At 46.4% G+C, this 26,609-nt stretch overlaps 2 protein-coding genes across 2 annotated transcripts in view; both read right to left on the reverse strand.

Moving 5' to 3' along the window:
* Positions 1–26,609, reverse strand: part of LOC140381488 (retinal cone rhodopsin-sensitive cGMP 3',5'-cyclic phosphodiesterase subunit gamma-like) — a 455,783-nt gene that overhangs the window by 103,142 nt on the left and 326,032 nt on the right. The window lies entirely within an intron of this gene.
* Positions 1–26,609, reverse strand: part of shank2b (SH3 and multiple ankyrin repeat domains 2b) — a 190,558-nt gene that overhangs the window by 102,110 nt on the left and 61,839 nt on the right. Inside the window, exons 8-10 of the mRNA XM_072465600.1 lie at positions 6,620–6,811; positions 5,792–5,981; positions 4,993–5,721 (exon numbers count right to left, since the gene is read on the reverse strand). Of these exons, the coding sequence (XP_072321701.1) occupies positions 4,993–5,721; positions 5,792–5,981; positions 6,620–6,811 (1,111 nt within the window). The remainder of the gene's footprint in view (positions 1–4,992; positions 5,722–5,791; positions 5,982–6,619; positions 6,812–26,609) is intronic.

The raw sequence follows: 26,609 nt of genomic DNA on the forward strand, positions 1-26,609 counted from the left end.
GTGTCCAGCAGAGGGCAGTGTGGTGCAGTGGGTTGTGCTGCCTGTGTCCAGCAGAGGGCAGTGTGGTGCAGTGGGTTGTGCTGCCTGTGTCCAGCAGAGGGCAGTGTGGTGCAGTGGGTTGTGCTGCCTGTGTCCAGCAGAGGGCAGTGTGGTGCAGTGGGTTGTGCTGTCTGTGTCCAGCAGAGGGCAGTGTGGTGCAGTGGGTTGTGCTGTCTGTGTCCAGCAGAGGGCAGTGTGGTGCAGTGGGTTGTGCTGTCTGTGTCCAGCAGAGGGCAGTGTGGTGCAGTGGGTTGTGCTGTCTGTGTCCAGCAGAGGGCAGTGTGGTGCAGTGGGTTGTGCTGTCTGTGTCCAGCAGAGGGCAGTGTGGTGCAGTGGGTTGTGCTGTCTGTGTCCAGCAGAGGGCAGTGTGGTGCAGTGGGTTGTGCTGTCTGTGTCCAGCAGAGGGCAGTGTGGTGCAGTGGGTTGTGCTGGAGAAATATTTGAGCTGATTTTCGATCTCTATCTTTATCTCTATCTTTCTCTTTAACTATATCTAATCTCTATCTCTTTCTTTGTTACTATATGTATCTCTATCTCTATATTTCTCTTTAACTCTATCTCCATCTTTATCTCTATCTTTAACTCTACATTTATCTCTATCTTATCTCTATATTTATCTCCATCTCTATCTTTCCGTTCCTCTGTTGCTTGTTCGGAGCTGGACACAGAATAAACGCCTCTGTGGCAGTGGAATGAGGCGAGTTATGTAACAGCAGCAGATATTAATAAAGCTCTGTTTCCTCCTCCTGTGACTGTGGCAGAGTGGTTAACACGCTCGCCTCTTGAACAAACATCTACTGTGTCCACTTCAGAGTCTCCCTGACCCTCAGGCCTCACACCAACTATCAAGGACACTTGGAGCTCAAGAGAACTATCAAGAACACTTAGAGCTCATGAGAACTATCAAGAACACTTAGAGCTCATGAGAACTATCAAGAACACTTAGAGCTCATGAGAACATTCAAGAACACTTAGAGCTCATGAGAACAATCAAGAACACTTAGAGCTCATGAGAACAATCAAGAACACTTAGAGCTCAAGAGAACAATCAAGAACACTTAGAGCTCATGAGAACAATCAAGAACACTTAGAGCTCATGAGAACAATCAAGAACACTTAGAGCTCAAGAGAACAATCAAGAACACTTAGAGCTCATGAGAACATTCAAGAACACTTAGAGCTCATGAGAACATTCAAGAACACTTAGAGCTCATGAGAACAATCAAGAACACTTAGAGCTCAAGAGAACAATCAAGAACACTTAGAGCTCAAGAGAACAATCAAGAACTCTTAGAGCTCAAGAGAACAATCAAGAACACTTAGCGCTCATGAGAACATTCAAGAACACTTAGAGCTCATGAGAACATTCAAGAACACTTAGAGCTCAAGAGAACATTCAAGAACACTTAGAGCTCATGAGAACATTCAAGAACACTTAGAGCTCAAGAGAACAATCAGGAACTCTTAGAGCTCATGAGAACAATCAAGAACACTTAGAGCTCATGAGAACATTCAAGAACACTTAGAGCTCATGAGAACAATCAAGAACACTTAGAGCTCATGAGAACAATCAAGAACACTTAGAGCTCATGAGAACAATCAAGAACACTCCAGAGCTCATGAGAACAATCAAGAACACTTAGAGCTCAAGAGAACATTCAAGAACACTTAGAGCTCATGAGAACATTCAAGAACACTTAGAGCTCAAGAGAACATTCAAGAACACTTAGAGCTCAAGAGAACAATCAGGAACTCTTAGAGCTCATGAGAACAATCAAGAACACTCCAGAGCTCATGAGAACAATCAAGAACACTTAGAGCTCAAGAGAACAATCAAGAACACTTAGAGCTCAAGAGTAAAAATACTACATGTGTGTAAAAGTACTACAGGTGTGTAAAAATACTTCATGTGTGTAAAAGTACTACAGGTGTGTAAAAAGTACTACATGTGTGTAAAAGTATTACATGTGTGTAAAATACTACATGTGTGTAAAAGTACTACAGGAGTGTAAAAATACTACATGTGTGTAAAAGTACTACAGGTGTGTAAAAAGTACTACATGTGTGTAAAAGTACTACAGGAGTGTAAAAATACTACATGTGTGTAAAAGTACTACAGGAGTGTAAAAATACTACATGTGTGTAAAAGTACTACAGGAGTGTAAAAATACTACATGTGTGTAAAAATACTACATGTGTGTAAAAGTACTACAGGTGTGTAAAAATACTACATGTGTGTAAAAATACTACATGTGTGTAAAAGTACTACAGGAGTGTAAAAATACTACATGTGTGTAAAAATACTACATGTGTGTAAAAGTACTACAGGAGTGTAAAAATACTACATGTGTGTAAAAATACTACATGTGTGTAAAAATACTACAGGTGTGCGTGTGTGTGTGTTCAGTCTTCCCGCACGTCCATGTTTTCTGCTGCGTTTTGCGTCGCTCAGTAATTCACAGTTGATAATTGTTTAGTTTGAGACTCAAATAATAGTTTGTCCTGACAAATTTACAACGTTACAAAGTCCATAAGTGATGGGCCCCGGGGCCCGTCCTGGACCTGCAGATACTTCAGAGCTGAGCAGAGTTTGGTCAATATCATTATTTGCTCCAAGAGCTGTGTCTAAAGATTTTATTTTTGATCTTGCAGGTTTGTTTTGGGTCTTTTTCTGGGTCGTGCAGCTCCTCATCTCTGATTGGCTGCAGCGCATCTGCCGCAGGAAGTTGAACAAAGCTGAACATGTCGCTCTGAACGCCTCGGGCGCCTCGTACGCGCTCAAAGCGTCGAGAGCGCACGAAAACGCGGGACGCGTTCGATGTGCGTTTACATAGACTTTGATGTAAACGTGTGAACGCCGCTCTAGAGTTTATTCTTCTGTAAAGTCCTGATGGTTGTGGCTCCACACACGTCACGGTGAGGTCACGGTGAGGTCACGGTGAGGTCAGGTGAGGTCACGGTGAGGTCATGGTGAGGTCACGGTGAGGTCACGGTGAGGTCAGGTGAGGTCACGGTGAGGTCAGGTGAGGTCACGGTGAGGTCATGGTGAGGTCACGGTGAGGTCAGGTGAGGTCACGGTGAGGTCATGGTGAGGTCACGGTGAGGTCATGGTGAGGTCACGGTGAGGTCAGGTGAGGTCACGATGAGGTCACGATGAGGTCAGGGTGAGGTCACGGTGATAGTCACTGTGAGGTCACGGTGAGGTCACGTGAGGTCACGGTGAGGTCACGTGAGGTCACGGTGAGGTCACTGTGAGGTCACGGTGAGGTCACTGTGAGGTCACGGTGAGGTCACGATGAAGTCACTGTGAGGTCACGGTGAGGTCACTGTGAGGTCACGGTGAGGTCACGTGAGGTCACGGTGAGGTCACGTGAGGTCACGGTGAGGTCACTGTGAGGTCACGGTGAGGTCACTGTGAGGTCACGGTGAGGTCACGATGAAGTCACTGTGAGGTCACGGTGAGGTCACTGTGAGGTCAGGGTGAGGTTTGGAGTGAAATATACAGAACTGGAACAAACATTCTCTTATTGTAACGGCCGCGCCCATAAACCTGAACATTACATTGAAATAAGAGTTTTTTCCCCCCAGAAACAAAATAGACCTTAAACATGATGAACCCAGAGATCAGCGTTAGCCTCAGCGTTAGCCTCAGCGTTAGCCTCAGCGTTAGCCCCAGCGTTAGCCCCAGCGTTAGCCCCAGCGTTAGCCTCAGCCCCAGTGTTAGCCTCAGCATTAGCCTCAGCCCCAGCGTTAGCCTCAGCGTTAGCCTCAGCCCCACTGTTAGCCTCAGCGTTAGCTTCAACATAAGCCTCAGCCCCAGTGTTAGCCTCAGTGTTAGCCTCAGTGTTAGCCTCAGTGTTAGCCTCAGCCCCAGCGTTAGCATCAGCCCCAGCGTTAGCCTCACCGTTAGCCTCAGCCCCAGCGTTAGCCTCAGCTCCAGCGTTAGCCTCAGTGTTAGCCTTAGCCTCAGCGTTAGCCCCAGCGTTAGCCTCAACGTTAGCCTCAGCGTTAGTCTCAGCGTTAGCCTCAGCGTTAGCCCCAGCGTTAGCCTCAGCGTTTGCCCCAGCGTTAGCGTCAGCATTAGCCTCAGCGTTAGCCCCAGCTTTAGCCTCAGCGTTAGCCTCAGCGTTACCCCCAGCGTTAGCCTCAGCGTTAGCCTCAGCCCCAGCGTTAGTCTCACCGTTAGCCTCAGCCCCAGCGTTAGCCTCAGCGTTAGCCTTAGCCTCAGCGTTAGCCCCAGCGTTAGCCTCAGCGTTAGCCTCAGCGTTAGTCTCAGCGTTAGCCTCAGCCTCAGCGTTAGCCCCAGCGTTAGCTTCAGCGTTAACGTTATTCTCAGCGTTAGCTCCAGCATTAGCCTCAGCGTTAGTCTCAGCGTTAGCCTCAGCGTTAGCCCCAGCGTTAGCCTCAGTATTAGCCCAAACGTTAGCCCCAGCGTTAGCCTCAGCATTAGCCCCAACGTTAGCCCCAGCGTTAGCCTCAGCGTTCAGGTGGGTGACTGTGTGTGTGGGAGGAGAGTTGAGCTTCTCCAAATGAAGAGGAAATGGTGAAACTGCTGAAAGTTTTTAGGTCTTGGTATAGACCTGGTTTAGACCTGGTTTAGACCTGGTTTAGTCCTGGTTTAGACCTGGTTCAGACCTGGTTTAGTCCTGGTTTAGACCTGGTTTAGACCTGGTTTAGTCCTGGTTTAGATCTGGTTTAGACCTGGTTTAGACCTGGTTTAGACCTGGTTTAGACCTGGTTTAGTCCTGGTTTAGTCCTAGTTTAGAACTGGTTTAGACCTGGTTTAGACCTGGTTTAGTCCTGGTTTAGTCCTGGTTTATTCACACTTTGTGGTGAATATATTTAAGTCGGAGGATTCTCTTCTTAGAAACACAAATGGAACAAATGGATAGCAACAGTTTCTAGGAGCAAAGCCTCAAACACAATCCAATCACCAACAGCTCACAAACATACCAGTAACACCAGTACTGCACCAGTACTGCACCAGTACTGCACCAGTAACACCAGTACTGCACCAGTACTGCACCAGTACTGCACCAGTAACACCAGTACTGCACCAGTACTGCACCAGTAACACCAGTACTGCACCAGTACTGCACCAGTAACACCAGTACTGCACCAGTACTGCACCAGTACTGCACCAGTAACACCAGTACTGCACCAGTACTGCACCAGTACTGCACCAGTAACACCAGTACTGCACCAGTACTGCACCAGTAACACCAGTACTGCACCAGTACTGCACCAGTACTGCACCAGTAACACCAGTACTGCACCAGTACTGCACCAGTACTGCACCAGTAACACCAGTACTGCACCAGTACTGCACCAGTAACACCAGTACTGCACCAGTACTGCACCAGTACTGCACCAGTACTGCACCAGTAACACCAGTACTGCACCAGTACTGCACCAGTACTGCACCAGTAACACCAGTACTGCACCAGTAACACCAGTACTGCACCAGTACTGCACCAGTACTGCACCAGTAACACCAGTACTGCACCAGTACTGCACCAGTACTGCACCAGTAACACCAGTACTGCACCAGTAACACCAGTACTGCACCAGTAACACCAGTAACACCAGTAACACCAGTACTGCACCAGTACTGCACCAGTAACACCAGTACTGCACCAGTACTGCACCAGTAACACCAGTAACACCAGTACTGCACCAGTACTGCACCAGTAACACCAGTAACACCAGTAACACCAGTACTGCACCAGTACTGCACCAGTAACACCAGTACTGCACCAGTACTGCACCAGTAACACCAGTAACACCAGTAACACCAGTACTGCACCAGTACTGCACCAGTAACACCAGTACTGCACCAGTACTGCACCAGTAACACTAGTAACACCAGTACTGCACCAGTAACACCAGTAACACCAGTACTGCACCAGTAACACCAGTACTGCACCAGTACTGCACCAGTACTGCACCAGTAACACCAGTAACACCAGTACTGCACCAGTACTGCAGTACAGTACATGCACACTACAGATTTGATCCCGGAATAGCTCATGTTTTTAGCTTTAACGTTTGACTTCCTGGTTGTAGATGACATCACAATAGGACATTACCCAGCAGCCCCGGGGCCAAAACTCATCTAGTGTCACAGTTTTTATTATTCTATAAATATTCGACAAATACAATTATATGACAAAACCTCTATTTTGTTGATAACAATTTTAGAAAAGTTCTTTGTTATGTTCCTGGTGTGATGTAACTTCCTGTCACGGTGTGATGTCACTTCCTGTCATGGTGTGATGTAACTTCCTGTCATGGTGTGATGTCACTTCCTGTCATGGTGTGATGTAACTTCCTGTCATGGTGTGATGTCACTTCCTGTCATGGTGTGATGTAACTTCCTGTCATGGTGTGATGTCACTTCCTGTCATGGTGTGATGTAACTTCCTGTCAGGTGTGATGTCACTTCCTGTCATGGTGTGATGTCACTTCACTACAGCTTCGCTTCCTTGCTTCCTCTCTTTTTACTTCCTTATTTCCTCCCTCCTTGTTTTCTACCGCATTACCTCCTTGTTTCCTCCCTCCTTGTTTCCTACTGCCTTACCTCCTTGTTTCCTCCCTCCTTGCTTCCTCTGACCTTTCCTCTTTTTCCCACTCGTCTCCATGGAAATGCACTTTTCTCTCTGGGTTCAATAACAGAGCTGAACGTGGACTTCACCTGGAACGGCGTTTGGCTGTTGAAGTTCTTCACGTCTTTATCGGCGCCGCGAACGAGAAGAACCCGAGCACAGTGATCCTGCAAGAACAAAGACACCAGCAACTTTTACAGGCTTAAAGTCGCAAGAGATATGGTCCTGGTTTAGTCCTGGTTTAGTCCTGGTTTAGTCCTGGTTTAGTCCTGGTTTGGACCTGGTTTAGACCTGGTTAAGTCTTGGTTTAGACCTGGTTTAGACCTGGTTTAGTCTTGGTTAAGAACTGGTTAAGTCCTGGTTTAGTCCTGGTTTAGACCTGGTTTAGACCTGGTTTAGTTCTGGTTTAGACCTGGTTTAGTCCTGGTTTAGACCTGGTTTAGTCCTGGTTTAGTCCTGGTTTAGACCTGGTTTAGTCCTGGTTTAGACCTGGAAAGATTTGACTAGAATGATAGAAAACATGAATAAAAACTGTGAAATTTGAATGAAAATGGAAAGGGAAATGTACCTGAGAGAGAAGACGAGCAGCGGAGAAATGAAATGTACTGAGAAAGAGTCAGCGGAGAGAGGGGGAGGAGAGAGAGAGAGAGGGAGGAGAGAGAGAGAGGGAGGAGAGAGAGAGAGGGAGGAGAGGGGGGAAGAGAGCGAGAGAGAGGGAGGAGAGAGAGAGGGAGGAGAGAGGGGGAGGAGAGCGAGAGAGAGGGAGGAGAGAGAGAGAGAGAGAGGGAGGAGAGGGGGGAAGAGAGCGAGAGAGAGGGAGGAGAGAGAGAGGGAGGAGAGAGGGGGAGGAGAGCGAGAGAGGGAGGAGAGAGAGAGATGGAGGAGAGAGAGAGAGGCAGGAGAGAGGGGGAGGAGAGCGAGAGAGAGGGAGGAGAGAGAGAGAGAGAGAGGGAGGAGAGAGAGAGGGAGGAGAGGGGGGAAGAGAGCGAGAGAGAGGGAGGAGAGAGAGAGGGAGGAGAGAGGGGGAGGAGAGAGAGAGAGAGGGAGGAGAGAGAGAGATGGAGGAGAGAGAGAGAGGCAGGAGAGAGAGGGAGGACAGCGAGAGAGAGGGAGGAGAGAGAGAGAGAGGGAGGAGAAGGAGAGAGAGAGGGAGGAGAGAGGGGGAGGAGAGCGAGAGAGAGGGAGGAGAGAGGGGGAGGAGAGAGAGAGAGGGAGGAGAGAGGGGGAGGAGAGCGAGAGAGAGGGAGGAGAGAGAGAGAGAGGGAGGAGAGAGGGGGAGGAGAGCGAGAGAGAGGGAGGAGAGAGGGGGAGGAGAGCAAGAGAGGGAGGAGAGAGAGAGAGGGAGGAGAGAGAGAGAGGGAGGAGAGAGGGGGAGGAAAGCGAGAGAGAGGGAGGAGAGAGAGAGGGAGGAGAGAGGGGGAGGAGAGAGAGAGAGAGGGAGGAGAGAGAGAGAGGGAGGAGAGAGGGGGAGGAGAGAGAGAGGGAGGAGAGAGAGAGAGGGAGGAGAGAGGGGGAGGAGAGAGAGAGAGGGAGGAGGGAGAGAGAGAGAGGGAGGAGAGAGAGAGGGAGGAGAGAGAGGGAGGAGAGAGAGAGAGAGGAGAGAGGGGGAGGAGAGCGAGAGAGGAAGGAGAGAGAGAGGGAGGAGAGGGGGGGAGAGGGAGGAGAGAGAGAGAGGGAGGAGAGAGGGGGAGAGGGAGGAGAGAGAGGGAGGAGCGAAAGAGGGAGGGAGGAGAGAGAGAGAGGGAGGAGAGGGGGGGAGAGGGAGGAGAGAGAGAGAGGGAGGAGAGAGAGAGAGAGGGAGGAGAGAGGGGGAGGAGAGCGAGAGAGAGGGAGGAGAGAGGGGGAGGAGAGCAAGAGAGGGAGGAGAGAGAGAGAGGGAGGAGAGAGAGAGAGGGAGGAGAGAGGGGGAGGAAAGCGAGAGAGAGGGAGGAGAGAGAGAGGGAGGAGAGAGGGGGAGGAGAGAGAGAGAGAGGGAGGAGAGAGAGAGAGGGAGGAGAGAGGGGGAGGAGAGAGAGAGGGAGGAGAGAGAGAGAGGGAGGAGAGAGGGGGAGGAGAGAGAGAGAGAGGGAGGAGGGAGAGAGAGAGAGGGAGGAGAGAGAGAGGGAGGAGAGAGAGGGAGGAGAGAGAGAGAGAGGAGAGAGGGGGAGGAGAGCGAGAGAGGAAGGAGAGAGAGAGGGAGGAGAGGGGGGGAGAGGGAGGAGAGAGAGGGAGGGAGGAGAGAGGGGGAGAGGGAGGAGAGAGAGGGAGGAGCGAAAGAGGGAGGGAGGAGAGAGAGAGGGAGGAGAGGGGGAGGAGAGAGAGAGGGAGGAGAGAGAGGGAGGAGAGAGAAAGAGAGAGGGAGGAAAAAGAGAGAGAGGGAGAGAGGAAAAAGAGAGAGAGGGAGAGAGGGGGAGGAGAGAGAGAGAGAGAGAGAGAAAGGGAGGAAAAAGAGAGAGAGGGAGAGAAAGCGATGGAGCGAGATAGTGGAATAACGAGGGATGACAGGAGGAAGAGAGAGAGTTGGAGCAGTGTGATTGTACTCGCCCACAACCTGCTCCACACCAGCTATTTATATCAGCAGAGACCTGCTTAGACCTGGTTAAGTCCTGGTTTAGACCTGGTTTAGACCTGGTTAAGTCCTGGTTAAGTCCTGGTTTAGTCCTGGTTTAGACCTGGTTTAGACCTGGTTAAGTCCTGGTTTAGACCTGGTTAAGTCCTGGTTTAGACCTGGTTTAGACCTGGTTTAGTCCTGGTTTGGACCTGGTTAAGTCCTGGTTTAGACCTGGTTTAGTCCTGGTTTAGTCCTGGTTTGGACCTGGTTTAGACCTGGTTAAGTCTTGGTTTAGACCTGGTTTAGACCTGGTTTAGTTCTGTTTTAGACCTGGTTCAGACCTGGTTTAGTCCTGGTTTAGTTCTGGTTTAGACCTGGTTTAGACCTGGTTAAGTCTTGGTTTAGTCCTGGTTTAGACCTGGTTTAGTCCTGGTTAAGACCTTGTTTAGACCTGGTTTAGTCCTGGTTTGGACCTGGTTTGGACCTGGTTAAGTCCTGCTTTAGACCTGGTTTAGTCCTGGTTAAGACCTGGTTAAGACCGTGTTTAGACCTGGTTTAGACCTGGTTTAGACCTGGTTATGTCCTGGTTTAGACCTGGTTAAGTCCTGTTTTAGTCCTGGTTTAGACCTTGTTTAGACCTGGTTAAGTCCTGGTTAAGTCCTGGTTTGGACCTGGTTTGGACCTGGTTAAGTCCTGCTTTAGACCTGGTTTAGTCCTGGTTAAGACCTGGTTAAGACCGTGTTTAGACCTGGTTTAGACCTGGTTTAGACCTGGTTATGTCCTGGTTTAGGCCTGGTTCAGTTCTGGTTTAGTCCTGGTTTAGACCTGGTTTAGACCTGGTTCAGTCCTGGTTTAGTCCTGGTTTAGACCTGGTTTAGACCTGGTTTAGTTCTGGTTTAGACCTGGTTTAGACCTGGTTAAGTCCTGGTTTAGTCTATGTTTAGACATGGTTTAGAGCTGGTTAAGTCCTGGTTTAGTCCTGGTTTAGACCTGGTTTAGACCTGGTTAAGACCGTGTTTAGACCTAGTTAAGTCCTGGTTTAGACCTGGTTTAGTCCTGGTTTAGACCTGGTTTAGTTCTGGTTTAGACCTGGTTAAGTCCTGGTTTAGTCCTGGTTTAGACCTGGTTTAGTCCTGGTTTAGACCTGGTCTAGTCCTGGTTAAGTCCTGGTTTAGTCCTGTTTTAGACCTGGTTTAGACCTGGTTTAGACCTGGTCTAGTCCTGGTTTGGACCTGGTTAAGTCCTGGTTTAGTCCTGGTTTAGACCTGGTTTAGTCCTGGTTTAGACCTGGTTATTGCCTGGTTTAGTCCTGGTTTAGTCCTGGTTTAGACCTGGTTAAGTCTTGGTTTAGTCCTGGTTTAGACCTGGTTTAGTCCTGGTTAAGACCTGGTTAAGACCTGGTTTAGACCTGGTTAAGTCCTGGTTTAGTCCTGGTTTAGACCTGGTTAAGTCTTGGTTTAGTCCTGGTTTAGACCTTGTTAAGTCCTGGTTTAGTCCTGTTTTAGACCTGGTTCAGACCTGGTTTAGTCCTGGTTTAGACCTGGTTAAGTCTTGGTTTAGTCCTGGTTTAGACCTTGTTAAGTCCTGGTTTAGTCCTGTTTTAGACCTGGTTCAGACCTGGTTTAGTCCTGGTTAAGTCTTGGTTTAGTCCTGGTTTAGACCTGGTTTAGTCCTTGTTTAGTCCTGGTTTAGACCTGGTGTAGACCTGGTTAAGTCCTGGTTTAGTACTGGTTTAGACATGGTTTAGACCTTGTTAAGTCCTGGTTTAGACCTGGTTAAGTCCTGGTTTAGACCTGGTTTAGACCTGGTTTAGACCTGGTTTAGAAATGGTTAAGTCCTGGTTTAGGCCTGGTTTAGTCCTGGTTTAGACCTGGTTTGGACCTGGTTAAGTCCTGGTTTAGTCCTGGTTTAGACCTGGTTTGGACCTGGTTAAGTCCTGGTTTAGTCCTGCTTTAGACCTGGTTTAGTCCTGGTTTAGACATGGTTAAGACCGTGTTTAGACATGGTTAAGTCCTGGTTTAGACCTGGTTTAGACCTGGTTTAGACCTGGTTTAGAAATGGTTAAGTCCTGGTTTAGGCCTGGTTTAGTCCTGGTTTAGACCTGGTTTGGACCTGGTTAAGTCCTGGTTTAGTCCTGGTTTAGACCTGGTTTAGACCTGGTTTAGTCTTGGTTAAGACATGGTTAAGACCGTGTTTAGACATGGTTAAGTCCTGGTTTAGTCCTGGTTTAGACCTTGTTTAGACCTGGTTAAGTCCTGGTTTAGACCTGGTTTAGACCTGGTTAAGTCCTGGTTAAGTCCTGGTTTAGTCCTGGTTTAGACCTTGTTTAGACCTGGTTAAGTCCTGGTTAAGTCCTGGTTTGGACCTGGTTTGGACCTGGTTAAGTCCTGCTTTAGACCTGGTTTAGTCCTGGTTAAGACCTGGTTAAGACCGTGTTTAGACCTGGTTTAGACCTGGTTTAGACCTGGTTATGTCCTGGTTTAGGCCTGGTTCAGTTCTGGTTTAGTCCTGGTTTAGACCTGGTTTAGACCTGGTTCTGTCCTGGTTTAGTCCTGGTTTAGACCTGGTTTAGACCTGGTTTAGTTCTGGTTTAGACCTGGTTTAGACCTGGTTAAGTCTTGGTTTAGTCCTGGTTTAGACCTGGTTTAGTCCTGGTTAAGACCTGGTTAAGACCTGGTTTAGACCTGGTTAAGTCCTGGTTTAGTCCTGGTTTAGACCTGGTTAAGTCTTGGTTTAGTCCTGGTTTAGACCTTGTTAAGTCCTGGTTTAGTCCTGTTTTAGACCTGGTTCAGACCTGGTTTAGTCCTGGTTTAGACCTGGTTAAGTCTTGGTTTAGTCCTGGTTTAGACCTTGTTAAGTCCTGGTTTAGTCCTGTTTTAGACCTGGTTCAGACCTGGTTTAGTCCTGGTTAAGTCTTGGTTTAGTCCTGGTTTAGACCTGGTTTAGTCCTTGTTTAGTCCTGGTTTAGACCTGGTGTAGACCTGGTTAAGTCCTGGTTTAGTACTGGTTTAGACATGGTTTAGACCTTGTTAAGTCCTGGTTTAGTCCTGGTTAAGACCTGGTTTAGACCTGGTTCAGACCTGGTTTAGTCCTGGTTAAGTCTTGGTTTAGTCCTGGTTTAGACCTGGTTTAGTCCTTGTTTAGTCCTGGTTTAGACCTGGTTAAGTCCTGGTTTAGACCTGGTTTAGACCTGGTTTAGACCTGGTTTAGAAATGGTTAAGTCCTGGTTTAGGCCTGGTTTAGTCCTGGTTTAGACCTGGTTTGGACCTGGTTAAGTCCTGGTTTAGTCCTGGTTTAGACCTGGTTTGGACCTGGTTAAGTCCTGGTTTAGTCCTGCTTTAGACCTGGTTTAGTCCTGGTTTAGACATGGTTAAGTCCTGGTTTAGACCTGGTTTAGACCTGGTTTAGTCTTGGTTAAGACCTGGTTAAGACCGTGTTTAGACATGGTTAAGTCCTGGTTTAGTCCTGGTTTAGACCTTGTTTAGACCTGGTTAAGTCCTGGTTTAGACCTGGTTTAGACCTGGTTAAGTCCTGGTTAAGTCCTGGTTTAGTCCTGGTTTAGACCTTGTTTAGACCTGGTTAAGTCCTGGTTAAGTCCTGGTTTGGACCTGGTTTGGACCTGGTCAAGTCCTGCTTTAGACCTGGTTTAGTCCTGGTTAAGACCTGGTTAAGACCGTGTTTAGACCTGGTTTAGACCTGGTTTAGACCTGGTTATGTCCTGGTTTAGGCCTGGTTCAGTTCTGGTTTAGTCCTGGTTTAGACCTGGTTTAGACCTGGTTCAGTCCTGGTTTAGTCCTGGTTTAGACCTGGTTTAGACCTGGTTTAGTTCTGGTTTAGACCTGGTTTAGACCTGGTTAAGTCCTGGTTTAGTCTATGTTTAGACATGGTTTAGAGCTGGTTAAGTCCTGGTTTAGTCCTGGTTTAGACCTGGTTTAGACCTGGTTAAGACCGTGTTTAGACCTAGTTAAGTCCTGGTTTAGACCTGGTTTAGTCCTGGTTTAGACCTGGTTTAGTTCTGGTTTAGACCTGGTTAAGTCCTGGTTTAGTCCTGGTTTAGACCTGGTTTAGTCCTGGTTTAGACCTGGTCTAGTCCTGGTTAAGTCCTGGTTTAGTCCTGTTTTAGACCTGGTTTAGACCTGGTTTAGACCTGGTCTAGTCCTGGTTTAGACCTGGTTAAGTCCTGGTTTAGTCCTGGTTTAGACCTGGTTTAGTCCTGGTTTAGACCTGGTTATTGCCTGGTTTAGTCCTGGTTTAGTCCTGGTTTAGACCTGGTTAAGTCTTGGTTTAGTCCTGGTTTAGACCTGGTTTAGTCCTGGTTAAGACCTGGTTAAGACCTGGTTTAGACCTGGTTAAGTCCTGGTTTAGTCCTGGTTTAGACCTGGTTAAGTCTTGGTTTAGTCCTGGTTTAGACCTTGTTAAGTCCTGGTTTAGTCCTGTTTTAGACCTGGTTCAGACCTGGTTTAGTCCTGGTTTAGACCTGGTTAAGTCTTGGTTTAGTCCTGGTTTAGACCTTGTTAAGTCCTGGTTTAGTCCTGTTTTAGACCTGGTTCAGACCTGGTTTAGTCCTGGTTAAGTCTTGGTTTAGTCCTGGTTTAGACCTGGTTTAGTCCTTGTTTAGTCCTGGTTTAGACCTGGTGTAGACCTGGTTAAGTCCTGGTTTAGTACTGGTTTAGACATGGTTTAGACCTTGTTAAGTCCTGGTTTAGTCCTGGTTAAGACCTGGTTTAGACCTGGTTCAGACCTGGTTTAGTCCTGGTTAAGTCTTGGTTTAGTCCTGGTTTAGACCTGGTTTAGTCCTTGTTTAGTCCTGGTTTAGACCTGGTTAAGTCCTGGTTTAGACCTGGTTTAGACCTGGTTTAGACCTGGTTTAGAAATGGTTAAGTCCTGGTTTAGGCCTGGTTTAGTCCTGGTTTAGACCTGGTTTGGACCTGGTTAAGTCCTGGTTTAGTCCTGGTTTAGACCTGGTTTGGACCTGGTTAAGTCCTGGTTTAGTCCTGCTTTAGACCTGGTTTAGTCCTGGTTTAGACATGGTTGTCCTGGTTTAGACCTGGTTTAGACCTGGTTTAGTCTTGGTTAAGACCTGGTTAAGACCGTGTTTGGACCTGGTTAAGTCCTGGTTTAGTCCTGGTTTAGTTCTGGTTTAGATCTGGATTAGTCCTGGTTTAGTCCTGGTTTAGTCCTGGTTAAGACCGTGTTTAGACATGGTTAAGTCCTGGTTTAGTCCTGGTTTAGACCTTGTTTAGACCTGGTTAAGTCCTGGTTTAGACCTGGTTTAGACCTGGTTAAGTCCTGGTTAAGTCCTGGTTTAGTCCTGGTTTAGACCTGGTTTAGACCTGGTTAAGTCCTGGTTTAGACCTGGTTAAGTCCTGGTTTAGACCTGGTTTAGACCTGGTTTAGTCCTGGTTTGGACCTGGTTAAGTCCTGGTTTAGACCTGGTTTAGTCCTGGTTTAGTCCTGGTTTGGACCTGGTTTAGACCTGGTTAAGTCCTGGTTTAGACCTGGTTAAGTCCTGGTTTAGACCTGGTTTAGACCTGGTTAAGTCCTGGTCTAGTCCTGGTTTTGACCTGGTTTAGACCTGGTTAAGTCCTGGTTAAGTCCTGGTTTAGTCCTGGTTTAGTCCTGGTTTAGACCTGGTTAAGTCCTGGTTTAGACCTGGTTTACACCTGGTTAAGTCCTGGTTTAGACCTGGTTTAGACCTGGTTTAGACCTGGTTAAGTCCTGGTTTAGACCTGGTTTAGACCTGGTTTAGTCCTGGTTTGGACCTGGTTAAGTCCTGGTTTAGACCTGGTTTAGTCCTGGTTTAGTCCTGGTTTGGACCTGGTTTAGACCTGGTTAAGTCCTGGTTTAGACCTGGTTAAGTCCTGGTTTAGACCTGGTTTAGACCTGGTTAAGTCCTGGTTTAGTCCTGGTTTGGACCTGGTTTAGACCTGGTTAAGTCCTGGTTAAGTCCTGGTTTAGTCCTGGTTTAGTCCTGGTTTAGACCTGGTTAAGTCCTGGTTTAGACCTGGTTTACACCTGGTTAAGTCCTGGTTTAGACCTGGTTAAGTCCTGGTTTAGACCTGGTTTAGACCTGGTTTAGTCCTGGTTTAGTCCTGGTTTACACCTAGTTTAGACCTGGTTAAGTCCTGGTTTAGACCTGGTTTAGACCTGGTTTAGAAATGGTTAAGTCCTGGTTTAGGCCTGGTTTAGTCCTGGTTTAGTCCTGGTTTAGACCTGGTTCAGTCCTGGTTTAGTCCTGGTTTAGACCTGGTTTGGACCTGTTTAAGTCCTGGTTTAGTCTTGGTTAAGACCTGGTTTAGTCCTGGTTTAGTCCTGTTTTAGACCTGGTTCAGACCTGGTTTAGTCCTGGTTAAGTCTTGGTTTAGACCTGGTTTGGACCTGGTTAAGTCCTGATTTAGTCCTGGTTTAGACCTGGTTTAGTCCTTGTTTAGTCCTGGTTTAGTCCTGGTTTAGACCTGGTTAAGTCCTGGTTTAGACCTGGTTTGGACCTGGTTTAGACCTGGTTTAGAAATGGTTAAGTCCTGGTTTAGGCCTGGTTTAGTCCTGGTTTAGACCTGGTTTGGACCTGGTTAAGTCCTGGTTTAGTCCTGGTTTAGACCTGGTTTGGACCTGGTTAAGTCCTGGTTTAGTCCTGCTTTAGACCTGGTTAAGTCTTGGTTTAGACCTGGTTTAGACCTGGTTTAGTCTTGGTTAAGAACTGGTTAAGTCCTGGTTTAGTTCTGGTTTAGACCTGGTTTAGACCTGGTTAAGTCTTGGTTTAGTCCTGGTTTAGACCTGGTTTAGTCCTGGTTAAGACCTTGTTTAGACCTGGTTTAGTCCTGGTTTGGACCTGGTTTGGACCTGGTTAAGTCCTGCTTTAGACCTGGTTTAGTCCTGGTTAAGACCTGGTTAAGACCGTGTTTAGACCTGGTTTAGACCTGGTTTAGACCTGGTTATGTCCTGGTTTAGACCTGGTTAAGTCCTGGTTTAGTCCTGGTTTAGACCTTGTTTCGACCTGGTTAAGTCCTGGTTAAGTCCTGGTTTGGACCTGGTTTGGACCTGGTTAAGTCCTGCTTTAGACCTGGTTTAGTCCTGGTTAAGACCTGGTTAAGACCGTGTTTAGACCTGGTTTAGACCTGGTTTAGACCTGGTTATGTCCTGGTTTAGGCCTGGTTCAGTTCTGGTTTAGTCCTGGTTTAGACCTGGTTTAGACCTGGTTCAGTCCTGGTTTAGTCCTGGTTTAGACCTGGTTTAGACCTGGTTTAGTTCTGGTTTAGACCTGGTTTAGACCTGGTTAAGTCCTGGTTTAGTCTATGTTTAGACATGGTTTAGAGCTGGTTAAGTCCTGGTTTAGTCCTGGTTTAGACCTGGTTTAGACCTGGTTAAGACCGTGTTTAGACCTAGTTAAGTCCTGGTTTAGACCTGGTTTAGTCCTGGTTTAGACCTGGTTTAGTTCTGGTTTAGACCTGGTTAAGTCCTGGTTTAGTCCTGGTTTAGACCTGGTTTAGTCCTGGTTTAGACCTGGTCTAGTCCTGGTTAAGTCCTGGTTTAGTCCTGTTTTAGACCTGGTTTAGACCTAGTTTAGACCTGGTCTAGTCCTGGTTTAGACCTGGTTAAGTCCTGGTTTAGTCCTGGTTTAGACCTGGTTTAGTCCTGGTTTAGACCTGGTTATTGCCTGGTTTAGTCCTGGTTTAGTCCTGGTTTAGACCTGGTTAAGTCTTGGTTTAGTCCTGGTTTAGACCTGGTTTAGTCCTGGTTAAGACCTGGTTAAGACCTGGTTTAGACCTGGTTAAGTCCTGGTTTAGTCCTGGTTTAGACCTGGTTAAGTCTTGGTTTAGTCCTGGTTTAGACCTTGTTAAGTCCTGGTTTAGTCCTGTTTTAGACCTGGTTCAGACCTGGTTTAGTCCTGGTTAAGTCTTGGTTTAGTCCTGGTTTAGACCTGGTTTAGTCCTTGTTTAGTCCTGGTTTAGACCTGGTGTAGACCTGGTTAAGTCCTGGTTTAGTACTGGTTTAGACATGGTTTAGACCTTGTTAAGTCCTGGTTTAGTCCTGGTTAAGACCTGGTTTAGACCTGGTTTAGTCCTGGTTTAGTCCTGTTTTAGACCTGGTTCAGACCTGGTTTAGTCCTGGTTAAGTCTTGGTTTAGTCCTGGTTTAGACCTGGTTTAGTCCTTGTTTAGTCCTGGTTTAGACCTGGTTAAGTCCTGGTTTAGACCTGGTTTAGACCTGGTTTAGACCTGGTTTAGAAATGGTTAAGTCCTGGTTTAGGCCTGGTTTAGTCCTGGTTAAGTCTTGGTTTAGTCCTGGTTTAGACCTGGTTTAGTCCTTGTTTAGTCCTGGTTTAGACCTGGTGTAGACCTGGTTAAGTCCTGGTTTAGTACTGGTTTAGACATGGTTTAGACCTTGTTAAGTCCTGGTTTAGTCCTGGTTAAGACCTGGTTTAGACCTGGTTCAGACCTGGTTTAGTCCTGGTTAAGTCTTGGTTTAGTCCTGGTTTAGACCTGGTTTAGACCTTGTTTAGTCCTGGTTTAGACCTGGTTAAGTCCTGGTTTAGACCTGGTTTAGACCTGGTTTAGACCTGGTTTAGAAATGGTTAAGTCCTGGTTTAGGCCTGGTTTAGTCCTGGTTTAGACCTGGTTTGGACCTGGTTAAGTCCTGGTTTAGTCCTGGTTTAGACCTGGTTTGGACCTGGTTAAGTCCTGGTTTAGTCCTGCTTTAGACCTGGTTTAGTCCTGGTTTAGACATGGTTAAGTCCTGGTTTAGACCTGGTTTAGACCTGGTTTAGTCTTGGTTAAGACCTGGTTAAGACCGTGTTTGGACCTGGTTAAGTCCTGGTTTAGTCCTGGTTTAGTTCTGGTTTAGATCTGGATTAGTCCTGGTTTAGTCCTGGTTTAGTCCTGGTTAAGACCGTGTTTAGACATGGTTAAGTCCTGGTTTAGTCCTGGTTTAGACCTTGTTTAGACCTGGTTAAGTCCTGGTTTAGACCTGGTTTAGACCTGGTTAAGTCCTGGTTAAGTCCTGGTTTAGTCCTGGTTTAGACCTGGTTTAGACCTGGTTAAGTCCTGGTTTAGACCTGGTTAAGTCCTGGTTTAGACCTGGTTTAGACCTGGTTTAGTCCTGGTTTGGACCTGGTTAAGTCCTGGTTTAGACCTGGTTTAGTCCTGGTTTAGTCCTGGTTTGGACCTGGTTTAGACCTGGTTAAGTCCTGGTTTAGACCTGGTTTAGACCTGGTTAAGTCCTGGTTTAGTCCTGGTTTGGACCTGGTTTAGACCTGGTTTAGTCCTGGTTAAGACCTGGTTAAGACCGTGTTTAGACCTGGTTTAGACCTGGTTTAGACTTGGTTATGTCCTGGTTTAGACCTGGTTAAGTCCTGGTTTAGTCCTGGTTTAGACCTTGTTTAGACCTGGTTAAGTCCTGGTTAAGTCCTGGTTTGGACCTGGTTTGGACCTGGTTAAGTCCTGCTTTAGACCTGGTTTAGTCCTGGTTAAGACCTGGTTAAGACCGTGTTTAGACCTGGTTTAGACCTGGTTTAGACCTGGTTATGTCCTGGTTTAGGCCTGGTTCAGTTCTGGTTTAGTCCTGGTTTAGACCTGGTTTAGACCTGGTTCAGTCCTGGTTTAGTCCTGGTTTAGACCTGGTTTAGACCTGGTTTAGTTCTGGTTTAGACCTGGTTTAGACCTGGTTAAGTCCTGGTTTAGTCTATGTTTAGACATGGTTTAGAGCTGGTTAAGTCCTGGTTTAGTCCTGGTTTAGACCTGGTTTAGACCTGGTTAAGACCGTGTTTAGACCTAGTTAAGTCCTGGTTTAGACCTGGTTTAGTCCTGGTTTAGACCTGGTTTAGTTCTGGTTTAGACCTGGTTAAGTCCTGGTTTAGTCCTGGTTTAGACCTGGTTTAGTCCTGGTTTAGACCTGGTCTAGTCCTGGTTAAGTCCTGGTTTAGTCCTGTTTTAGACCTGGTTTAGACCTGGTTTAGACCTGGTCTAGTCCTGGTTTAGACCTGGTTAAGTCCTGGTTTAGTCCTGGTTTAGACCTGGTTTAGTCCTGGTTTAGACCTGGTTATTGCCTGGTTTAGTCCTGGTTTAGTCCTGGTTTAGACCTGGTTAAGTCTTGGTTTAGTCCTGGTTTAGACCTGGTTTAGTCCTGGTTAAGACCTGGTTAAGACCTGGTTTAGACCTGGTTAAGTCCTGGTTTAGTCCTGGTTTAGACCTGGTTAAGTCTTGGTTTAGTCCTGGTTTAGACCTTGTTAAGTCCTGGTTTAGTCCTGTTTTAGACCTGGTTCAGACCTGGTTTAGTCCTGGTTAAGTCTTGGTTTAGTCCTGGTTTAGACCTGGTTTAGTCCTTGTTTAGTCCTGGTTTAGACCTGGTGTAGACCTGGTTAAGTCCTGGTTTAGTACTGGTTTAGACATGGTTTAGACCTTGTTAAGTCCTGGTTTAGTCCTGGTTAAGACCTGGTTTAGACCTGGTTTAGTCCTGGTTTAGTCCTGTTTTAGACCTGGTTCAGACCTGGTTTAGTCCTGGTTAAGTCTTGGTTTAGTCCTGGTTTAGACCTGGTTTAGTCCTTGTTTAGTCCTGGTTTAGACCTGGTTAAGTCCTGGTTTAGACCTGGTTTAGACCTGGTTTAGAAATGGTTAAGTCCTGGTTTAGGCCTGGTTTAGTCCTGGTTTAGACCTGGTTTGGACCTGGTTAAGTCCTGGTTTAGTCCTGGTTTAGACCTGGTTTGGACCTGGTTAAGTCCTGGTTTAGTCCTGCTTTAGACCTGGTTTAGTCCTGGTTTAGACATGGTTAAGTCCTGGTTTAGACCTGGTTTAGTCCTGGTTTAGACCTGGTTATTGCCTGGTTTAGTCCTGGTTTAGTCCTGGTTTAGACCTGGTTAAGTCTTGGTTTAGTCCTGGTTTAGACCTGGTTTAGTCCTGGTTAAGACCTGGTTAAGACCTGGTTTAGACCTGGTTAAGTCCTGGTTTAGTCCTGGTTTAGACCTGGTTAAGTCTTGGTTTAGTCCTGGTTTAGACCTTGTTAAGTCCTGGTTTAGTCCTGCTTTAGACCTGGTTTAGTCCTGGTTTAGTTCTGGTTTAGATCTGGATTAGTCCTGGTTTAGTCCTGGTTTAGTCCTGGTTAAGACCGTGTTTAGACATGGTTAAGTCCTGGTTTAGTCCTGGTTTAGACCTTGTTTAGACCTGGTTAAGTCCTGGTTTAGACCTGGTTTGGACCTGGTTAAGTCCTGGTTTAGTCCTGGTTTAGACCTGGTTTAGACCTGGTTTAGACCTGGTTTAGTCCTTGTTTAGTCCTGGTTTAGACCTGATTTAGTCCTGGTTTAGAACTGGTTTAGACCCGGTTTAGACCTGGTTTAGACCTGGTTTAGTTCTGGTTTAGACCTGGTTTGGACCTGGTTTAGTCCTTGTTTAGTCCTGGTTTAGACCTGATTTAGTCCTGGTTTAGTCCTGGTTTAGTCCTGGTTATGTCCTGGTTTAGACCTGGTTAAGTCCTTGTTTAGTCCTTGTTTAGACTTGGTTAAGTCCTGGTTTAGACCTGGTTCAGTCCTGGTTTAGTCCTGGTTTAGACCTGGTTCAGACCTGGTTCAGTCCTGGTTTAGTCCTGGTTTAGACCTGGTTTAGACCTGGTTTAGTTCTGGTTTAGACCTGGTTTAGACCTGGTTAAGTCCTGGTTTAGTCTTGGTTTAGACCTAGTTTAGAGCTGGTTAAGTCCTGCTTTAGTCCTGGTTTAGACCTGGTTTAGACCTGGTTAAGACCGTGTTTAGACCTAGTTAAGTCCTGGTTTAGACCTGGTTTAGTCCTGGTTTAGACCTGGTTTAGTTCTGGTTTAGATCTTGTTTAGACCCGGTTTAAACCTGGTTTAGACCTGGTTTAGACCTGGTTTAGTCCTGGTTTAGACCTGGTTATTGCCTGGTTAAGTCCTGGTTTAGTCCTGGTTTAGACCTGGTTAAGTCTTGGTTTAGTCCTGGTTTAGACATGGTTAAGTCCTGGTTTAGACCTGGTTTAGTCTTGGTTAAGACCGTGTTTGGACCTGGTTAAGTCCTGGTTTAGTCCTGGTTTAGACCTGGTTTAGTCCTGGTTAAGTCTTGGTTTAGTCCTGGTTTAGACCTGGTTTAGTCCTGGTTAAGACCTGGTTAAGACCTGGTTAAGTCCTGGTTTAGTCTTGGTTTAGACATGGTGTAGACCTGGTTAAGTCCTGGTTTAGTACTGGTTTAGACAGGGTTTAGAACTTGTTAAGTCCTGGTTTAGTCCTGGTTTAGACCTGGTGTAGACCTGGTTAAGTCCTGGTTTAGTACTGGTTTAGACAGGGTTTAGACCTTGTTAAGTCCTGGTTTAGTCCTGGTTAAGACCTGGTTAAGACTGTGTTTAGACCTGGTTAAGTCCTGGTTTAGTCCTGGTTTAGACCTGGTTCAGACCTGGTTTAGTCCTGGTTTGGTCCTGGTTTAGACCTGGTTTACACCTGGTTTAGACCTGGTTAAGTCCTGGTTTAGACCTGGTTTAGTCCTGGTTAAGACCTGGTTAAGACCGTGTTTAGACCTGGTTAAGTCCTGGTTTAGTCCTGGTTTAGACCTGGTTAAGTCCTGGTTTAGTCCTGGTTTAGACCTAGTTTAGACCTGGTTAAGTCCTTGTTTAGAACTGGTTTAAACCTGGTTTAGTCCTGGCTTAGACCTGGTTTAGGCCTGGTTTAGTCCTTGTTTAGAACTGGTTTAAACCTGGTTTAGTCCTGGTTTAGACCTGGTTTAGGCCTGGTTTAGTCCTTGTTTAGAACTGGTTTAGACCCGGTTTAGACCTGGTTTAGACCTGGTTTAGTTCTGGTTTAGACCTGGTTTAGACCTGGTTTAGTTCTGGTTTAGACCTGGTTTAGACCTGGTTTGTCCTGGTTTAGACCTGGTTTAGTCCTGGTTTGGACCTGGTTTAGTCATGGTTTAGTCCTGGTTTGGACCTGGTTTGTCCTGGTTTAGACCTGGTTTAGTCCTGGTTTAGTCCTGGTTTAGTCCTGGTTTAGTCCTGGTTTAGACCTGGTTTAGACCTTGTTTAGTTCTGGTTTAGACCTGGCTTGGATCTGGTTTGGACCTGGTTTAGTCCTGGTTTAGACCTGGTTTGGACCTGGTTAAGTCCTGGTTTAGTCCTGCTTTAGACCTGGTTTAGTCCTGGTTTAGACATGGTTAAGTCCTGGTTTAGACCTGGTTTAGTCCTGGTTTAGACCTGGTTATTGCCTGGTTTAGTCCTGGTTTAGTCCTGGTTTAGACCTGGTTAAGTCTTGGTTTAGTCCTGGTTTAGACCTGGTTTAGTCCTGGTTAAGACCTGGTTAAGACCTGGTTTAGACCTGGTTAAGTCCTGGTTTAGTCCTGGTTTAGACCTGGTTAAGTCTTGGTTTAGTCCTGGTTTAGACCTTGTTAAGTCCTGGTTTAGTCCTGCTTTAGACCTGGTTTAGTCCTGGTTTAGTTCTGGTTTAGATCTGGATTAGTCCTGGTTTAGTCCTGGTTTAGTCCTGGTTAAGACCGTGTTTAGACATGGTTAAGTCCTGGTTTAGTCCTGGTTTAGACCTTGTTTAGACCTGGTTAAGTCCTGGTTTAGACCTGGTTTGGACCTGGTTAAGTCCTGGTTTAGTCCTGGTTTAGACCTGGTTTAGACCTGGTTTAGACCTGGTTTAGTCCTTGTTTAGTCCTGGTTTAGACCTGATTTAGTCCTGGTTTAGAACTGGTTTAGACCCGGTTTAGACCTGGTTTAGACCTGGTTTAGTTCTGGTTTAGACCTGGTTTGGACCTGGTTTAGTCCTTGTTTAGTCCTGGTTTAGACCTGATTTAGTCCTGGTTTAGTCCTGGTTTAGTCCTGGTTATGTCCTGGTTTAGACCTGGTTAAGTCCTTGTTTAGTCCTTGTTTAGACTTGGTTAAGTCCTGGTTTAGACCTGGTTCAGTCCTGGTTTAGTCCTGGTTTAGACCTGGTTCAGACCTGGTTCAGTCCTGGTTTAGTCCTGGTTTAGACCTGGTTTAGACCTGGTTTAGTTCTGGTTTAGACCTGGTTTAGACCTGGTTAAGTCCTGGTTTAGTCTTGGTTTAGACCTAGTTTAGAGCTGGTTAAGTCCTGCTTTAGTCCTGGTTTAGACCTGGTTTAGACCTGGTTAAGACCGTGTTTAGACCTAGTTAAGTCCTGGTTTAGACCTGGTTTAGTCCTGGTTTAGACCTGGTTTAGTTCTGGTTTAGATCTTGTTTAGACCCGGTTTAAACCTGGTTTAGACCTGGTTTAGACCTGGTTTAGTCCTGGTTTAGACCTGGTTATTGCCTGGTTAAGTCCTGGTTTAGTCCTGGTTTAGACCTGGTTAAGTCTTGGTTTAGTCCTGGTTTAGACATGGTTAAGTCCTGGTTTAGACCTGGTTTAGTCTTGGTTAAGACCGTGTTTGGACCTGGTTAAGTCCTGGTTTAGTCCTGGTTTAGACCTGGTTTAGTCCTGGTTAAGTCTTGGTTTAGTCCTGGTTTAGACCTGGTTTAGTCCTGGTTAAGACCTGGTTAAGACCTGGTTAAGTCCTGGTTTAGTCTTGGTTTAGACATGGTGTAGACCTGGTTAAGTCCTGGTTTAGTACTGGTTTAGACAGGGTTTAGAACTTGTTAAGTCCTGGTTTAGTCCTGGTTTAGACCTGGTGTAGACCTGGTTAAGTCCTGGTTTAGTACTGGTTTAGACAGGGTTTAGACCTTGTTAAGTCCTGGTTTAGTCCTGGTTAAGACCTGGTTAAGACTGTGTTTAGACCTGGTTAAGTCCTGGTTTAGTCCTGGTTTAGACCTGGTTCAGACCTGGTTTAGTCCTGGTTTAGTCCTGGTTTAGACCTGGTTTACACCTGGTTTAGACCTGGTTAAGTCCTGGTTTAGACCTGGTTTAGTCCTGGTTAAGACCTGGTTAAGACCGTGTTTAGACCTGGTTAAGTCCTGGTTTAGTCCTGGTTTAGACCTGGTTAAGTCCTGGTTTAGTCCTGGTTTAGACCTAGTTTAGACCTGGTTAAGTCCTTGTTTAGAACTGGTTTAAACCTGGTTTAGTCCTGGCTTAGACCTGGTTTAGGCCTGGTTTAGTCCTTGTTTAGAACTGGTTTAAACCTGGTTTAGTCCTGGTTTAGACCTGGTTTAGGCCTGGTTTAGTCCTTGTTTAGAACTGGTTTAGACCCGGTTTAGACCTGGTTTAGACCTGGTTTAGTTCTGGTTTAGACCTGGTTTAGACCTGGTTTAGTTCTGGTTTAGACCTGGTTTAGACCTGGTTTGTCCTGGTTTAGACCTGGTTTAGTCCTGGTTTGGACCTGGTTTAGTCATGGTTTAGTCCTGGTTTGGACCTGGTTTGTCCTGGTTTAGACCTGGTTTAGTCCTGGTTTAGTCCTGGTTTAGTCCTGGTTTAGTCCTGGTTTAGACCTGGTTTAGACCTTGTTTAGTTCTGGTTTAGACCTGGCTTGGATCTGGTTTGGACCTGGTTTAGTCCTGGTTTAGTCCTGGTTTAGACCTGGTTTAGACCTGGTTAAGTCCTGGTTAAGTCCTGGTTTAGACCTGGTTTAGTCCTTGTTTAGTCCTGGTTTAGACCTGATTTAGTCCTGGTTTAGAACTGGTTTAGACCCGGTTTAGACCTGGTTTAGACCTGGTTTAGTTCTGGTTTAGACCTGGTTTGGACCTGGTTTAGTCCTTGTTTAGTCCTGGTTTAGACCTGATTTAGTCCTGGTTTAGTCCTGTTTTAGTCCTGGTTTGGACCTGGTTTAGTCATGGTTTAGTCCTGGTTTAGACCTGGTTTGTCCTGGTTTAGACCTGGTTTAGTCCTGGTTTAGTCCTGGTTTAGTCCTGGTTTCGTCCTGATGTAGACCTGGGTTAGTCCTGGTTTAGGCCTGGTTTAGACCTGGTTTAGTCCTGGTTCAGACCTGGTTTAGTCCTGGCTTAGTCCTGGTTTAGTCCTGGTTTAGTCCTGATTTAGACCTGGGTTATTCCTTGTTTAGTCCTGGTTTATTCCTGATTTAGACCTGGTTTAGTCCTGGTTTAGTCCTGGTTTAGTCCTGATTTAGACCTGGTTTAGTCCTGGTTTAGACCTGGTTAAGTCCTGGTTTAGACCTGTTTAAGTCCTGGTTTAGTCCTGGTTTAGACCTGGTTTAGACCTGGTTAAGACCGTGTTTAGACCTGATTTAGACCTGGGTTAGTCCTGGTTTAGTCCTGGTTTATTCCTGATTTAGACCTGGGTTAGTCCTGGTTTAGTCCTGGTTTAGACCTGGTTTAGTCCTGGTTTAGTCCTGGTTTAGTCCTGGTTAAGTCCTGGTTTAGACCTGGTTAAGTCCTGGTTTAGTCTTGGTTTAGACCTGGTTAAGTCCTGGTTAAGTCCTGGTTTAGTTCTGGTTTAGACCTGGTTAAGTCCTGGTTTAGTCCTGGTTTAGACCTGGTTTAGAACTGGTTTAGAACTGGTTTAGAACTGGTTTAGACCCGGTTTAGACCTGGTTTAGACCTGGTTTAGTTCTGGTTTAGACCTGGCTTGGACCTGGTTTGGACCTGGTTTAGTTCTGGTTTAGACCTGGTTAAGTCCTGGTTTAGACCTGGTTAAGTCCTGGTTTAGTTCTGGTTTAGACCTGGTTAAGTCCTGGTTTAGTCCTGGTTTAGACCTGGTTTAGACCTGGTTAAGACCGTGTTTAGACCTGGTTTAGACCTGGTTTAGACCTGGTTTAGTCCTTGTTTAGAACTGGTTTAGAACTGGTTTAGTCCTTGTTTAGTCCTGGTTTAGACCTGATTTAGTCCTGGTTTAGTCCTGGTTTAGTCCTGGTTTAGACCTGGTTTAGTCCTGGTTTAGTCCTGGTTTGGACCTGGTTTAGTCATGGTTTAGTCCTGGTTTAGACCTGGTTTGTCCTGGTTTAGACCTGGTTTAGTCCTGGTTTAGTCCTGGTTTAGTCCTGGTTTCGTCCTGATTTAGACTTGGGTTAGTCCTGGTTCAGACCTGGTTTAGTCCTGGCTTAGTCCTGGTTTAGTCCTGGTTTAGTCCTGATTTAGACCTGGGTTAGTCCTGGTTTAGTCCTGGTTTAGTCCTGGTTTAGTCCTGGTTTATTCCTGATTTAGACCTGGGTTAGTCCTGGTTTAGTCCTGGTTTAGACCTGGTTTAGTCCTGGTTTAGTCCTGGTTTAGTCCTGATTTAGACCTGGTTTAGACCTGGTTAAGTCCTGGTTTAGACCTGGTTTAGACCTGGTTAAGACCGTGTTTAGACCTGATTTAGACCTGGGTTAGTCCTGGTTTAGTCCTGGTTTAGTCCTGGTTTAGTCCTGGTTTATTCCTGATTTAGACCTGGGTTAGTCCTGGTTTAGTCCTGGTTTAGACCTGGTTTAGTCCTGGTTTAGTCCTGGTTTAGTCCTGGTTAAGTCCTGGTTTAGACCTGGTTAAGTCCTGGTTTAGTCTTGGTTTAGACCTGGTTAAGTCCTAGTTAAGTCCTGGTTTAGTTCTGGCTTAGACCTGGTTAAGTCCTGGTTTA

This window comes from Eucyclogobius newberryi, unplaced genomic scaffold (assembly GCF_026437365.1).
Source record: "Eucyclogobius newberryi isolate DKJ021-1_F unplaced genomic scaffold, fEucNew1.0.hap1 SCAF_5, whole genome shotgun sequence".
NCBI lineage: Eukaryota > Metazoa > Chordata > Actinopteri > Gobiiformes > Gobiidae > Eucyclogobius > Eucyclogobius newberryi.